The following is a 15,761-nucleotide window of genomic DNA, read 5'->3' on the forward strand; positions in this document are numbered from 1 at the left end:
TGTTCGCCGCACAGGATAAATGGTTGTCGAAGGAACACCCTGTTGGGTACTAAACCTGAAGTTTAGCCCCGCTGTTCGTTCTAAGACCAACAATTCATTAACCACAGATACACAGAGGCTCGAGTTCTCAGTTTCACTTGCTAGCAAGGGAGAATGCTGAACGGCAGTCTAGCACGTCCCAGATCACTCTGCTCGCTCACTACCCACTTGCAGCCTTTTATTGTTATCTTTATCACAACATGACAGACATTTTATGACGTAGTATACATGACTTTACATACATGACTTTGCATAATAATGAAGATAAGCTTCTTGAGCACGCTTTGGGCGTCTTCCTGTACTTCTCTGAAAGGGGCCCACTTAGGGTGGGACGCTCACACTGACATCTTGTCAACAGATCCTTTTTAACATTAATAAAACTAACAATATATATTGTTAGCAGTTTATACAAACATTGAAAACATATTGAAACCTAACACACCCCAAGGATCTCGGCTGTCTGGGAGGAGGTCACATTAGCGTTCTCATGTTTTAGAGAGAGTGTTTACTTTTCGGGGTCTTGTTAAGGTTGAGCTTGAGGTGGTGGGCTGACACGCAGACACGTGTTGCCACTTGTGTGCCAAAAGGGGGGAAAGAGAGAAAGTGTTGAGTGTCATCTGCATAACAGATCACCATTAATTATGGTGAGCATTCTTCGGTCGTCCACTGTGCCTGCCTTGGCCTACCAGCCAGTTCGCAATTGCTGAGCTCATCAGTGCTTTTGTTTCTTTTTAATGATTGATTGTTGATTTTGGCAAGCCTAAGGGGGGTTGGCTATGTTTCTGATAGTTTTCTTCAGAGTAATAATGGCTTCCTTGACTTTCATTTACCTCTGGTCCTCATGTTGACAGACATCAATAGCAAAATCCAAAGGCAAACGCAAAGCCTAGAATCAATACTAGACATCGACAGCTCTCTTATGCCTGCACAAATGATGACGGAACACCGCTGATCTGTACTTTAACCTGTTTGATTTAAAATCCAAAGAGCCAAAAGAAGAAAAAGCGCTTCACTATCCCATTACTTACGCAGGGTGTTGCATATTAAAGCAAGTCACGGACATGACGAAACATATAGGAGTTGCTCCATTTCTTGTTGAAAATGTCATTGTGATTGATTTTTATCCTATTGAAGTTCCTTGATTGGACACATGCACACACTCATGTCATGTCATTTCACACCTGAGATGATAGTTGAAGGACAGGTACTTTCTGAAGTGTGTCTTACATGCATGATGAGTTAATTTGAGAAAGCTTCTCATGGAATAATGTATCTGTAGTAGGGCTGCAACAACGAATCGATGAAATCGATAAAAATCGATAATGAAATTCGTTGGCGACGAATGCCATTATCGATTTGTCTTTATTTATTTATTATTATTAATTTTTTTCGGGTTTTGTTTCCATAACAAACCTACTTCCTGTTGACGCACGCCACGCTGTCTTGTGGCCGGTGTAGGCATCACGAATCATAGCGAATCATAGCGCTACCTATGGCCGGAAAGGGCAGAACCTATGACCGGAACTGGAAAAGTGGGAAAATCCGGTACCTACACCTACACCTACCTACACGTGGCGGCTACATTTAAATCATGCTACTCAAAAGCCTTGAGAGTGAAGCTGTCTGCTGTCTGGACATGCTAGTGAGTTTAGCTAGCAGGGTTAGCTCGCTGCTGCCGCTAGCTGACTGTCACTACGCTGCTCGTCCAGCTGTAGTCTGCGTAGCTGTGCTGAGAACCAGAGCAGTAACTGTTTCTATAGAGGAGGGTTACACTAACTATGTTTCTATAGAGGAGGGTTACACTAACTATGTTTCTATAGAGGAGGGTTACAGCTAACTTCCTATTGTTTTATTATATAAGTCCTGCTGGGCTCAGCCCTTCCATGGTCTCCTGCTCTCCATGCAAATGCGTTAGTGTGAGTTCTGGCGAAGCGTCAGCTAAATGACTAATGTAATGCGATAGCCAGTGAGTGTTTGCTCGCATTCATGAATTCAATATTGCATGACAAGTGTATTTAGCTAGCTGGCTAACGTCAGTGGTAGAGCAGAGGTGATAAGCTAAAGGCTAGCTAGTGGTAGCCTACCAAGCTACCCGTGAGTTAGAGTGAGGCACTGACTGTAGCCTAGCCTATTGTATGGAGTGAGAGGACACATTGCATTGTTTTGGAGCATATCTGTTATATAAAAACATTAGTGTCTTGTCTGTAGCCTATATTGCACTTTGGGTTACTGACCTTTACATTAAGCAAAGTTATTACCTAAAACAATGCATGTATTGAGCTAGAGTTCAACTACTTTATTGAAACAATCTACCGCCATAGTCCATGGCCTGTTGTTAAACCTATTTGATGTAGCAAAGCCTTTTTTATTTATATATTTTTTTTATTTTTATTAATACTTATTCATTTTGCACATGTGGGGCCTGGCTGATTTAGAAAACATAAAATAAAATTTGCTAAAGAAATCTTTTTCCCCCGTTTTTTTTGTATCCGATTAATCGATTAACCGAAAAAATAATCGGCAGATTAATCGATTATCAAAATAATCCTTTGTTGCAGCCCTAATCTGTAGTCCTGCACACAGTTCATAGATTGATCTTGAATTGTTACAAGGGAAACATCTGTGAGAGCAGGTTATGTATTTCTATTTCTACATCACACAAGATGGGGCGGCTGTGGCTCAGGAGGGAGAGCCGGCGTCTAATGATCGCAAGGTCGGCAGCTTGGCAGTTTGAACCCCACCTGGCCACGTGTATACAGTGCTGTGAAAAAGTATTTGCCCCCTTCCCAATTTCGTTTTCTCCATTTGTAGATAATGGCTCTCACTGTGGTTCGCTGGAGTCCCAAAGCCTTAGAAATGGCTTTGTAACCCTTTCCAGACTGATAGATGTCAATCTTTCAAACAAATGTGTTTAATCGGTTGGTTGTTAAGGAGGGGCAATTACTTTTTCACATAGGGCCAGGTAGGGTTGGATAGCATTTTTCCCGTAATACATGAAATCATCATTTAAAAACTGCATTTTCTATTTACTCAGGTTATCTTTGTGTAATATTACAATTGGTTTGATGATCTGAAACATTTAAGTGTGACAAACATGCAACAACAGACGAAATTGGGAAGGGGGGCAAATACTTTTTCACAGCACTGTAGATGCCTAGGGATGCACGATATGCATTTTTTTTCAACCGATACCGATGTTTACCCGCTTCTCGTGGCCGATAACCGATATGATAACCGATATATTTTTTATTTTTTTATTTTCTTTCCAAGCACCAGGGGAGCCCCCCCCTCCCAAATGTCGTTGTTTGGTACCTGTACTATATCAATGACAATAAAGACCATTCAGATATAATTTCACAGTTGATAACCTGTAGTTCATGCACACCTGAAGGTAAGAAAGGCTATGTAGTGAGCAAAGATTGATGATTTAATATTCCATAGTGATCTCACCAAATCTAACTTACATCACTATTGTTAACACAACAAAGAGAACACTTCTGACTCTTCAAATGTTCATTTATTATTTCCTCTAACAAACAGAATCTGTTATAGACTGTGCACAATGCTTTTTTTAGCCAAGATCTGGCCTCCTTTTATGAAAACAAAAAAGGCTCACCTAAGAGTAATTAGATCAAAAAAGTGTCAAAAATAAAGTGCATCTTGTCTATCCCTGTAAATTGAAAATGCATAAATAAAATATCAAAAAATAAATAAATAAAGTGCAGTCAATACAAAAATAAAGACTTTTAAAGAACCAAAAGTTGTATAGAACTTGTACAGAAACTAGTGCCAAATGGCTGCTTAGTCTGCAGATAAACAGAATGACACAAGGCACATAGTAGGCTACACTAGTATGCTTAATAAAGCAACTGAAAAGGGCTGGGCTATGCTACTTTTAGTGCATGAGGATGAGGTAGGTTGTGATAAAGCCCATCAAACGTTTTGCATAAGAATTCAAAATAAATTGCACTGACATGGAAAAACAAAAAGTGCATGTTTTCCTTGTAAACAACTTGTCTTGTATAGCCTACATTCACATTCTCACCTAAATAATAGACACGTTTTCCATTGGTGTTCCCTAATATACAAACTGAATACAATTCCTACCTCATAGAACCTTCCACTGTCCAAACATGGTTTCAAAAGCCCCGCGGATGGCTGTCGCAGTATGCGAACCGGAGAACTCCTGCGCATGCAGCAGTGTCTTCTTCATATTGAAGTCCTCATCCAGCCACTGGGCCGTCAAACTAAGCATACTGACTGGACTAACGTCAGAAGTCCATATGTCCGTGGTAAAACTTATCTGGCTTACGCTAGTATCGATCAGACTATGGATGTGTGTGGCGACTGTATACATAGCAGGCAGGCACACGTCTGCAAAATAGCGGCGACTTGGGAGTGTATTCATAGCTTTCAGTCACGTGGTTTCTTCCCTAGCAACCACCAACCTGACGGGCAAAAAGTATCATAGCAACATCGCTCAACATGGCTGCTTACTATTTAGACCACCTCACTCATGAAGAACTATCAAGATACACGACGGTGATAGGAGTGGAGGATTGACACCATTCAAATAGTGTTGGATTCCCTGTCTTCTACTCTATCCGGACACGTTGGAATTATTTTCCTAACCCCCGGAGAATCAAAGTTATTGACCTGCAAAGGGTGCCTCCTTGACCGGCTTTTCCCGTGAATAACACCGGTTATGGAGGTGGTACAAACATAAGACTATTATTGCTAAATTCACCATCAGTATACGGTCATTTTGAGCCCTTAACCACCGCGCTGACACCCCGAGAAGATATACTTTTAATATGAAACTCGATCAACCGGGCGTTCACTGGCTGCTGGACGAAACTCCCAACTCCCGCTGTCAGCGAGGCGAGGGAATATTTATATCCGGGAATTCGCTCCTTGCTGTGTCCACGGTGATAGGAGTGGAGGATCGACTCCATTCAAATAGTGTTGGATTCCCTGTCTTCTACTCTATCCGGACACGTTGGAATTATTTTCCTAACCCACGGGAAATCAAAGTTATTAACCCGCAAAAAGTGGGTTTTGCCCGTGGGTTTTGCCTGCAAAAAGTGCCTTTTGCCCGTCAGGTGGGCGTTTCCACTATGCTGTGACGTCACATGAAAGCTATGAATACCGGGGTTCTAAATGTGAAATTAGCTGGCGAAATCCTTTATCTTCTACTACAGAGAAAGGCTGGTCGTCGAGGGCCATCAACTCCATTATTTTTTCATTGATTGCTTGAGCCTTTGAGCTGTCTCGAGTGAACTTCCTGCAGTTTTCAAATGCGTGTTCAATAGGCACAGCAGCTTTTTTTTTCGCGGCTAGGCTACCTTGTTCTGCTACTACTAGTGCTTGATATTCCTTCCATACAGCGTGCTTGCAATGGTGAATCTTAAGGTGACTTATGAGATTCGTTGTGTTGTAACTCTGAGCTAGACCTTTGCCCTCCTCTCCGAACTTTTGTCGAACATATATTGCAAATTGCAAACGCACATCTGCCTCAGAAACTGTGAAGAATGTCCACACCGGGGAAGGCATGTTTCGCTGTCGTCTCGTCTATACACACTGCAGCATGAGCGCGGAAACCGGAAGCAGAAATATTTCCGGCTTCATTATCGGCTAAATATCGGCAAAAATTTAATAAAACCGATAAATACCGATAAACATTAATTTCCCATTATCGGGCCGATAAATATCGGTGCCGATAATATCGTGCATCCCTATAGATGCCCTTGAGAAAAAGCACTGAAACTCTAATTGCTCTACGGTCGCCAGACGGACCCCTTGCCTAGAGCATAAAAACACAAAATTCCAACAATTGACTGACAAGTTGATTGCATGGCAATAAAACAATTATTATTATTTATTATACAAGATCGACTGTTGGACGCTTAGAGTGCTCTTTAGTTAATGTTCCTTATTGCTGTGGTGCCCAAACAGCTCCTCCAAGACAGGCTCGGTCAACTTTTCTTTTTTTTTTTTTTTTTTTACTCCCAAGGAACATCACACACACACCAGTGAAAACACATTGTGTTCAATAAGAGGTTTAGAAGTGCATTTCCCTTTGCTGGAGGCTCAACATGTCTATGTTGGCTAGGCATGTCTGACCACGTGTCCATCCTCCTGATCCCAGCCTACACTCCCATGAGGAAAAGTGCTCCTATCACCACTAAGACTGTCAGAACCTGGCCAGCAGGGTCCGCTCCACTGCAGATCTGCCTGAATGACACCTCATGGCAGGAATATGAGCATGAGGACCTGGAACAGTTCACGTCGTCGGTTCTGAACCACATAGTGAACTGCACCAACTCAGCCACCGTGGACAAACGTGTCCGGGTCTACCCCAACACGAAGCCATGGATGACTGAGAAGGTCCGACAACTGCTCAAGGAGAGGAACAACGCCTTCTCAGCGAAGGACAAACTGCTGTATAATACCACCAGGGCTAACCTAAACCGTGGCATCCGGGAGTAGGGTTGGGTATCGTTTGGGTTTTATCCAGTACCGGTACCTAACCGATACTTTAAAAGCGGTACCGGTACCGAAACGGTACTTAATTCGGTACTTTTGATTTTTTTAAATGACATATATATATATATATATATACAATAATAACACGGTCGACAACATTAAACACATTTTCACTTTTTTATTGCTGAGGCACAATATATATTAGTTAAATATACACTCAAATTAAAATAAATGAAAATAAAACTCCTGCTGACTGAGGCACAATATACATATATATAATATTACAGTGAAATATACACTCAAATTAAAATAAATAAAAATAAAACTCCCACCTCAGCAATTATTTTGCAAAAAGATCAGCATATTTGCCTTCTCTGGCAAAATACGACACCTCTCTTGACTTTTTTTTTGTTTTGACATAATTGTCTAATGGCACAGTTTTATAAACATAAAGTAAACAACTATTGTTTTCACGTCACTTTACCTGAAACAGGGAGATTCCACAGTGGAAAAGGAATGCAGTCCCTTGACCACAAACCTGGTAACAGCCCTGTGAATTTCCTCCACCTTGTCTTTGGTCAAAGTTCCCTTCTTTGCCAAGGTGAATGGCGTCTCTGATGCTGTAGCTGGAGAGCCAACAATATAAACATAGGTTAAATAATGTTACTGTAGCTAAATATTAGCTGCTGCCTGTCTTGGATAGGACCCTCTTGAATAAGATGTGTTTAATCTCTCAATCCCCCCCCCCCCTTTCCTGGTTAAATAAAACAAAACAAGAAATAATTTAATAGAGGGCGAATAGCCTACTTAATAAACGCAGGATTTGCGATCAACGGTTAGGCTACATTGGGACTGCCGATGAAAACTAGCTTAGGCTAACTCTAGTGCATTTACATTGATAGAAAGATTAGACACAGACTTGTTGATTAATGTCCACTGTCCCCCTCTTTAAATAAATAAACGGAAATAAACGGAAACATTACTAACCTGAGGAAATGCTGCTGTCATCATCCTCAATGGGAATGGCGGTCTCCCCCTCCCCCTCTCCGGGACTGCTTGAGGTGCTTGCCGAAGGGTTGCGCAAGCTGTCAAACACGGTGCACCCTTCTACCCTTAAATGTATCCCGTGCGTTGCCAGGTGTTTCATCAAGTTAGATGTGTTCCCTGCTTTACACGCGAATGATTTTAAGCATTTTGAGCACTTCGCGTTGTTTTCGTCGAGTCGGGTGAAATGCAGCCACACTTTAGAACGCTTCATTAAGGCCTTCGGCATTCTCGGTGACCTCGTAGCTAGGCTAGCTAGCGAAATTCGATAATATGATGATGATAATAATAATAATAATAATACAATTCAGATAATATAATAATTTAGTATATATGCTTTCACTCACTCTTCTTAACTCGTAACACAACTGCTCAGCTCACTACCACGACACGCACTGCGATGTCACGTCACGAGTCACCAGTTGACTGTTGCATGACACCGGACACCAGGGGGCGAGATAGAGAAGTACCGAAATGAGGTACCGAAATCTCCTTTGCAATTCGGTACGGTAGATACCGAATGTAAAGTAACCGGTACCTACCGGTACCGATTTTCGGTACCCAACCCTATCCGGGAGGCCAAGGCAGACCACAGAGAGAAGATTGAGGAATGCTTCCTGAGCAACGACTCCAGGCGGGTGTGGCAGGGGGTTCAGCACATGACAAACTTCAGAGCCAACTGAGCTGAGGGCGACCCCCTGCTGGCGGAAGAGCTGAACTCCTTCTACGCCCGGTTCGACGAGGGGCGAACGGAGGTAACCACAACACAAACACCACTCTCTCCAGCTCTCAGCAGCCTCACCCTCACAGAGCATGAAGTGAGACGCGTGCTGAAGGCGGTGGACCCCAGAAAAGCCTCGGGGCCGGACGGCGTCCTGGGACGGGTGCTGAGGGACTGCGCCGACCAGCTGGCCGGGGTTTTCACCAACATCTTCAACCAGTCCCTGTCCCAGGCCACCATCCCACCCTGCCTGAAAACCTCAACAATCATCCCAGTCCCGAAGAAAAGCACGGTGAGCTGCCTAAACGACTACCGCCCGGTGGCACTCACACCAATCATCGTGAAGTGCTTCGAGAAACTGGTCCGGGCCCACATAGTCACATTCCTCCCGCCCAGCCTGGATCCATACCAGTTCGCCTACAGAGCCCACAGGTCCACAGAGGACGCCATCGCGACGACTCTCCACTCCACTCTATCCCACCTGGAGGGGGGGAACAGCTACGCGAGACTGCTCTTTGTGGACTTCAGCTCTGCTTTTAACACTATCCTTCCAGACAGGCTAGTCACCAAACTACTAGACCTGGGACTATCACACTCCATCTGCGCATGGATCAAGGACTTCCTGTCTGACCGCCCCCAAAGGGTGCGGGTGGGCTCCCACACCTCCACAGCCCTCAGACTCAGCACTGGGTCCCCCCAGGGCTGCGTGCTGAGCCCCATCCTCTACAACCTCTACACCCACGACTTCACCCCCGTCCACCCCAGCAACTCCATCATAAAGTTTGCAGACGACACCACCGTGGTGGGCTGCATCTCGGGGGGGGGACGAGACGGCGTACAGGGATGAGGTGGAGCAGCTGGGCAAGCTGTGTAAGGTTAACAACCTGCTGCTGAACCAGTTAAAGACAGAGGAAATCATAGTGGACTTCAGGAGGAAAAAAATCTGAGGTCCAGCCACTGCTCATCGATGGAGGGAGCGTGGAGAGAGTCTCAACTCTCCGATTCATGGGGGTGCACATACAGGAGGACCTGTCCTGGAGGACCAACACAGCAGCCATCATCAAGAAGGCACAACTCTACTTCCTGAGAGTCCTCAGGAAATACCACCTCAGACAGGAGCTGCTTGTGACCTTCTACCGCTGCACAGTGGAGAGCATCCTCACCTACTGCATCTGCGTGTGGTTCTCCAGCTGCACAGCCGCAGAGAGGAAAGCGCTACAGAGAGTCGTGAGATCGGCCCAGAAGATCATCGGCGCCCCCCTCCCCTCTCTGGAAGAGCTGTACAACACACGCTGCCTCAGGAAGGCCTCCAAGATCTCCAGAGACCCATCCCACCCTGGGAACGAACACTTTGTTCGGCTGCCCTCAGGCAGGCGGTTCAGGACCATGTCCGCAAGGACAAATAGACTGAAGCTCAGCTTCTACCCTAGGGCCATTCAGGCCCTGAACACAGCAAAGACCTAGGTTCTAGGCCCTGGACAATCTAGACAATTTGATGGCAGCTACTAGATTGTAATCATAAGTGCAATACTGAAATACAAATGTGAACATTTCAAACCTGCAAACTGCGACACTTTAAATGAATGTGCAATAATACTATGTGCAATATGAGAACCCTCGTGTACATAAGGTTCAGAGATAGGAAATGTTAGGATATTTATAGCATAAAGGTTCAGAGATAGGACATTTTAGGATATTTATAGCATAGCATAGAGTACAGCACAGTGTTTTATTTGTATAGTATAGTAGTATAGTGGATAGTGTATATAGCCTTTATTTATGTAAACCAGCTCTTTTCCCTCCTTGTTTTTAGTATTTTTTTCCTAGCACCAGGGGAGCCCCCCCTCCTAAATTTCGTTGTATGGTGCCTGTACTGTATTAATGACAATAAAGACCATTCATTCATTCATTCATTCATTCAAGAAGGCACAACAGCGGCTCTACTTCCTGAGAGTCCTCAGGAAATACCACCTCAGACAGGAGCTGCTTGTGACCTTCTACCGCTGCACAGTGGAGAGCATCCTCACCTACTGCATTTGCGTGTGGTTCTCCAGCTGCACAGCCGCAGAGAGGAAGGCGCTACAGAGAGTCGTGAGATCGGCCCAGAAGATCATCGGCGCCCCCCTCCCCTCTCTGGAAGAGCTGTACAACACACGCTACCTCAGGAAGGCCTCCAAGATCTCCAGGGACCCATCCCACCCTGGGAACGAACACTTTGTTCGGCTGCGCTCAGGCAGGCGGTTCAGGACCATGTTCGCACGGACAAACAGACTGAAGCTCAGCTTCTACCCTCGGGCCATTCAGGCCCTGAACACAGCAAAGACCTAGGTTCTAGGCCCTGGACAATCTAGACAATTTGATGGCAGCTACTAGATTGTAAACATAAGTGCAATTTTGAAATACAACTGTGAACATTCTAAACCTGCTAACTGCGACACTTTAATGAATGTGCAACAAATATTATGTGCAATATGACAACCCATGTGTACATAAGGTTCAGATATAGGAAAAGTTAGGATATTTATAGCATAGCATAGTGTACAGCACAGTGTTGTATTGTATAGTATAGTAGTATAGTATAGTAGATAGTGTACATAGCCTTTATTTATGTCAACCAGCTCTTTTCTCTTTTTTATTTTACCCTTGGCTCTTTTGTTTTTAGTCTTTTTTCCAAGCACCAGGGGAGCCCCCCCTCCTAAATTTCGTTGTATGGTACCTGTACTGTATTAATGACAATAAAGACCATTCATTCATTCATTCAACAGTAGCAACAGTGGAGTGTGACTTTTGGAATCCTCCGAAACAATTAATTGGTCACAGTGCTTCACCTTTAGAGAGAAGGCTGATAGCATTGTGTGTGGGTGTGTTTGTTTGTGTGTGTGTGTGTGTGTGTGTGTGTGTGTGTGTGTGTGTTTGTGTAACCCATGTGCAAGTGTTCATTCCCCACCAGTGAACCAGGCAGGCTTCAATACTGGGGGCAAATGGGGATGGATGTTCTGCCCCAACCCCCCACCCCACCCTCCAACCCCCCCCCCCCCCCCCCCCACACACACACACACACACACACACACACTGCCTCTCCATTGCTTTGCCAGTTAGCAAAAATGCAACGGCAGCCCAAGCGGTCCTCCATCACAACCCTGCATTAAATTCCAATTTATCTCGCCTTTCCTCTGCTTGGCCACCTTAAAATTTAATTACCGTAATGTATTGTCCTAAGTGCTCTCCGTGGCAGAGCCGTAAAAAGCCCCGCCGATCCCTCCACCAACGGAGAAAGTCTCAGAGGGGTGCTCGAGCTATTTCACACCATTTGATTCTGTTTCACAGGAAAAAAAACTCCACCACGCCTGCTAAATGTCCCCTTTCAGCGGGAAAAAATGAATGAAAGACATAAACCACCACTGAGGAAAGTGGACAAGCCAAGGTCTCTTTGTATTATCCTGGTTCAAGCGTTATACGTGTGCATTTGATTAACGTTTTATTAAGTCCAATTGTCCTGAGTGTGCACTATACAGTTGTTTAGCCGAGCCAGCTATTGTCATTGAGCGTATGCATTAATCCGGGATGTTTTTTTTTTTACCTGTGAGGATAAAGTATTGCACAAATCTGTAGTTCTATGAGTCAGCAATGCTTTGGCTCTCAGTGTGCCTCAAATTCCTTTTACTGTGTTTATTGCGATTAACCCCTAGTAATCCAAGTTAACCTTCCCCGCATCTCGCTGATTGGTTAATTGAACGTTAGGTTAAAGTGGAGACTCGCTACAGAATGCTCTTGTTTGATGAGTGTCACAACAGCCAGCCCCTTTGTCTGTTAGATCCATTGCACTGCAACAGGTTTATGAGGACAAGGGTGCCTTATTCAATGTATTATTTAAATCATGCATATCAAAGGCTCTCTTCATCTTGACAAGTGAAGATAATAGAAGAAGATAGAAGCCCCGAACAGCAGGAATGTTGTAGAAAACGTCAAGTTCTCCCGAACGACTGAACCCTTTTTCTCCAGTGGGCGCCCTGTCAAAGAGTTTTCTTTTGTCAGCTCCCCTAACAGGTGCTTTTGTTTTAACAGGAGTCTGAAGGCCGCTGTTAAAAAGGTGTAGTGACCTGGCCTCAACCATTGCCATTATTCTGAAATCCAGACGCGAGCTGTCAGGTCCTAGCTATGCAGTCGTGCAGTTCTATCTGTTGTGTTTTTGTCTACAGGACAGTTGCCCCCCTCTCACCCCCTCCCTCTCTCTTCTCTGTGCTGTCTGACACATCTGAGCCAGACCACCTGTGTGTGTCTAGGTGTGTGCTGAGCAGGGGGTTCTTGCTGATGTTTAGAGATACTCTGTAAGATTTAGGGATTGGAGTGAATTGGGGGGACTTCAAAGGGCCAATTGGGCACAAATATTCACATTGTGCAGTACAGAGGAGCCGTTGACATGAGATCAAACAACATTTTTTTTTTCTACATCTGAATTGTGTACTTGTTTACTTTGATTGAATGCAGCATATTTAGATTTGGTAATATTGTGTTGAATTGAAAAGGTAACGTGTGTCTCCAGATTTGAGCGTCCTATACAATTCGTAAGCAAGATTAAAGTATCGTAAACGTAATTTGAAAGATGCGTTTCCTTAAAAACACAACTTTGCTAAAAATATATCTTTTCCTCTTTTTGTTTTCACAGGAAGCCAGTTTGTCTATCTGGTTCTACTACAGCGACGGCACAGCAGCCCCTCTCACCTTCTTTGACCCCAAAGATTACAACCTCAATGCCTCCACGCTGGACGACAAGGTGGTGACTGTATCCCAGGAGCCTCAGCAGCGGTGGCCAGTGGTAGTCGCAGAAGGGGAGGGCTCTGGGGAGATGGTGCGGGTGGAGATGACCATCTGCGAGGCCTGTCAGAAGACCAAGCGCAAGAGCATCATCGCTTCTGCCCCTGTGTACGTTAAAGTCCGCTTCAGGCCAGAGGAAGATTCTGAAGAGGAGGAGGAGAGCGAGATTGAGCTAGCACCTGCTACGAGGCGACCGCTTGTCGACTCCAACGTGGGTGGTGGAGGCTTCGAGCCGTCCAACGAGCAGCCTGCCAGCGTTCCTATCGACTACACCAACTTCCCGACCGTTAGCAGCCAGGAGAGGCCAACTGGGGGGAAGGAAGAGGAGGAGGAAGAGGAGGAGGAGGAGGAGGAGGAGGACGATTTTGTGCACACTCCTCGCAGTATGACTGACCTGGAGATAGGCATGTACGCCCTCCTGGGTGTTTTCTGCCTGGCCATCCTGGTCTTCCTCATCAACTGCATCGTCTTTGTCCTGAAGTACCGCCACAAGAGGGTCCCCCCCGAGGGCCAGGCCAACATGGACCATTCCCACCACTGGGTGTTTCTGGGAAACGGACAGCCCCTGAGGACGGCTCAGAGCGACCTCTCACCGCAGCAGGTGGAGAGCCCCAGTACAGCACTGGAAGGAGTACAGACTTGCTGTCACGGCGACCACCACAGCAGCGGCAGCTCCCAGACCAGTGTTCAGAGCCAGGTGCACGGGAGGGGGGACGGCAGCTCCGGCGGCTCCACCAAGGAGCACGGGGAGGACGCCAGCTCCCCCACCTCCAAGCGCAAGCGGGTCAAGTTCACCACGTTCACCACCCTCCCCACAGAAGACATGCCCTACAATTCCATCCCCATAGCAGACGAAGAGGACATTCAATGGGTCTGCCAGGACATGGGCTTCCAAGACCCAGAGGAACTGCACGACTACATGCGCAGGATAAAAGAAATTGCCTGAAAGGGGGCGCCGTAAAGCACCCTCGGAGCAAAAAAAAACAAACAAAAAAAAACGTTCCTTTCTATTTTCCTCTTTTTTCACGGTAGTGTGAGAACTTTCGACAAACAAAACCAAGGCCAACTATTCTTCTGTTTTTGTTTGGGTTTGTTTTTAGTTGTATTTGCACAGTGCTGTTTCCTGTACACACACTCACGTTTTGAAGTCCCAACAACAAACAAAGTGGAAAGCCAAAGACTAGACTAGACGATTTAAATCGCTAGTTAAAATGGCTTTGTGTGGATATCCCTGGGGAGGGAGACAACGATCAAAGGGATTTTTACAAATTTCAATCGTGAGCACTGGACTGTGGATGGATTTAAAAGGGGGTCTAGCGCTCTTATAGGGGGGTCTAGTCTGCAAGCTTGATATGGACAGGAGTGTTGTTTAGCAGGATGGTTTTTGGTCGTGGCTCTGTGTGTGTCGGTTTATCAAAACTTCAAGTACCTTCTCCAACAACGAGGCCTTTGATGTGCAGATGACTTTTTCAGAGGACCGGATGTGGGCGGTATGGTTTGATGCAATCCCAGACAACATTATGGACAACCAATTGTCAAAGACGCTTCTATAAAACCATGTTATGGATTCATTTTCTTTGCCAAAGTAGGGAGACATTCTTTAATGGCAAAGCCTTCTTCATTGTTTCTTTTTGGTGCAGCACATTATTTGGTTTCATTCAAGTCCATACCGTACATTTTTGCTACATTTCATAAGTAGTCAAAGCCAGTGCCCTGTGACTGGTCCAATACCGTACAACACTCCTGATTAAGTCTAATGCCTTATAGAATGGATTTTCACTGGATCTCACTACTTATTTCAATGCTGACACTGTTTTTCTCACTTAGGTTAGGGGCAGTAGAAGGGGCAACTATCCAACATGCTACAACTGATCACAGGTCTAGTTATATTGGACAAGACAACAGCTTGTATATCGTGAAGTTAAATGATCTCTGACATTCTTTGCATGAAAGGAGATACTGAGGCACAATCAGCCATTTTTTTCCAAATTTGTAAATGTTTGTATTGTAACTATTATCTAATCATACATAGACAATACTAAAGGACATATGTTATCATGCATTACATGCATGCAGTGCCAGACTTTGCCCCTCTGCCCTCCTCCATATGTACATACTATGTGCCCGGCTTTAGTCCACTCTGGCAGGATCATATCATCGAACTAGTTATTCAACTGAGCTTGAGTAGGGAGAAAGTGCTGAGACTTTGCTGACTCATCGCTGTGTTCTTAAGATTTACTGTTTTTACCATGACTTCCTACTGTACATCGATGCCCTATTATTTACGACAAAGAGACTGTCATCCCACCCAAAAAAGATTTCTCAGCAAATTATCATTTGCATTTTTAAATCATGGTCACCTCGTGTCGTCATGCTGTCCTTTCATACACCATCATTGTATGGAGTCACTATACTTGTTTTGCCAAGTCCAATTGCGTTCTAGAAACTGACCGTGCTGGTGCAAATGCGCTGTGACTGTGTGGATGCCGTCGTTACGGAGGGGACACCACTGCAGGGCAAAGATTTACGTTTCTCAGGACTCTGACCTTGGGGTTTTATGAAATCTTGAATTTGTTGATAGCAGTTTTTGGTTAGTGAACCTGCACAAATTAGAATGACCACAAAAATGCTAAATGCAAAGTGATGACATTTGTAG

At 44.9% G+C, this 15,761-nt stretch overlaps 1 protein-coding gene across 1 annotated transcript in view; it reads left to right on the plus strand.

The window, feature by feature from the left end:
- tmem132e (transmembrane protein 132E) overlaps nucleotides 1-14,051 on the plus strand; it is a gene marked incomplete at both ends in the record, with an annotated part of 103,290 nt that extends 89,239 nt beyond the window's left edge. The window contains one exon of the mRNA XM_080529321.1: nucleotides 12,957-14,051. Within this exon, the coding sequence (XP_080385447.1) occupies nucleotides 12,957-14,051 (1,095 nt within the window). The remainder of the gene's footprint in view (nucleotides 1-12,956) is intronic.
- Nucleotides 14,052-15,761: the final 1,710 nt, after the last annotated feature.

Source organism: Nansenia antarctica, assembly GCF_963989245.1.
Source record: "Nansenia antarctica genome assembly, chromosome: 4".
In the NCBI taxonomy this organism is placed as follows: Eukaryota; Metazoa; Chordata; class Actinopteri; order Argentiniformes; family Microstomatidae; genus Nansenia; species Nansenia antarctica.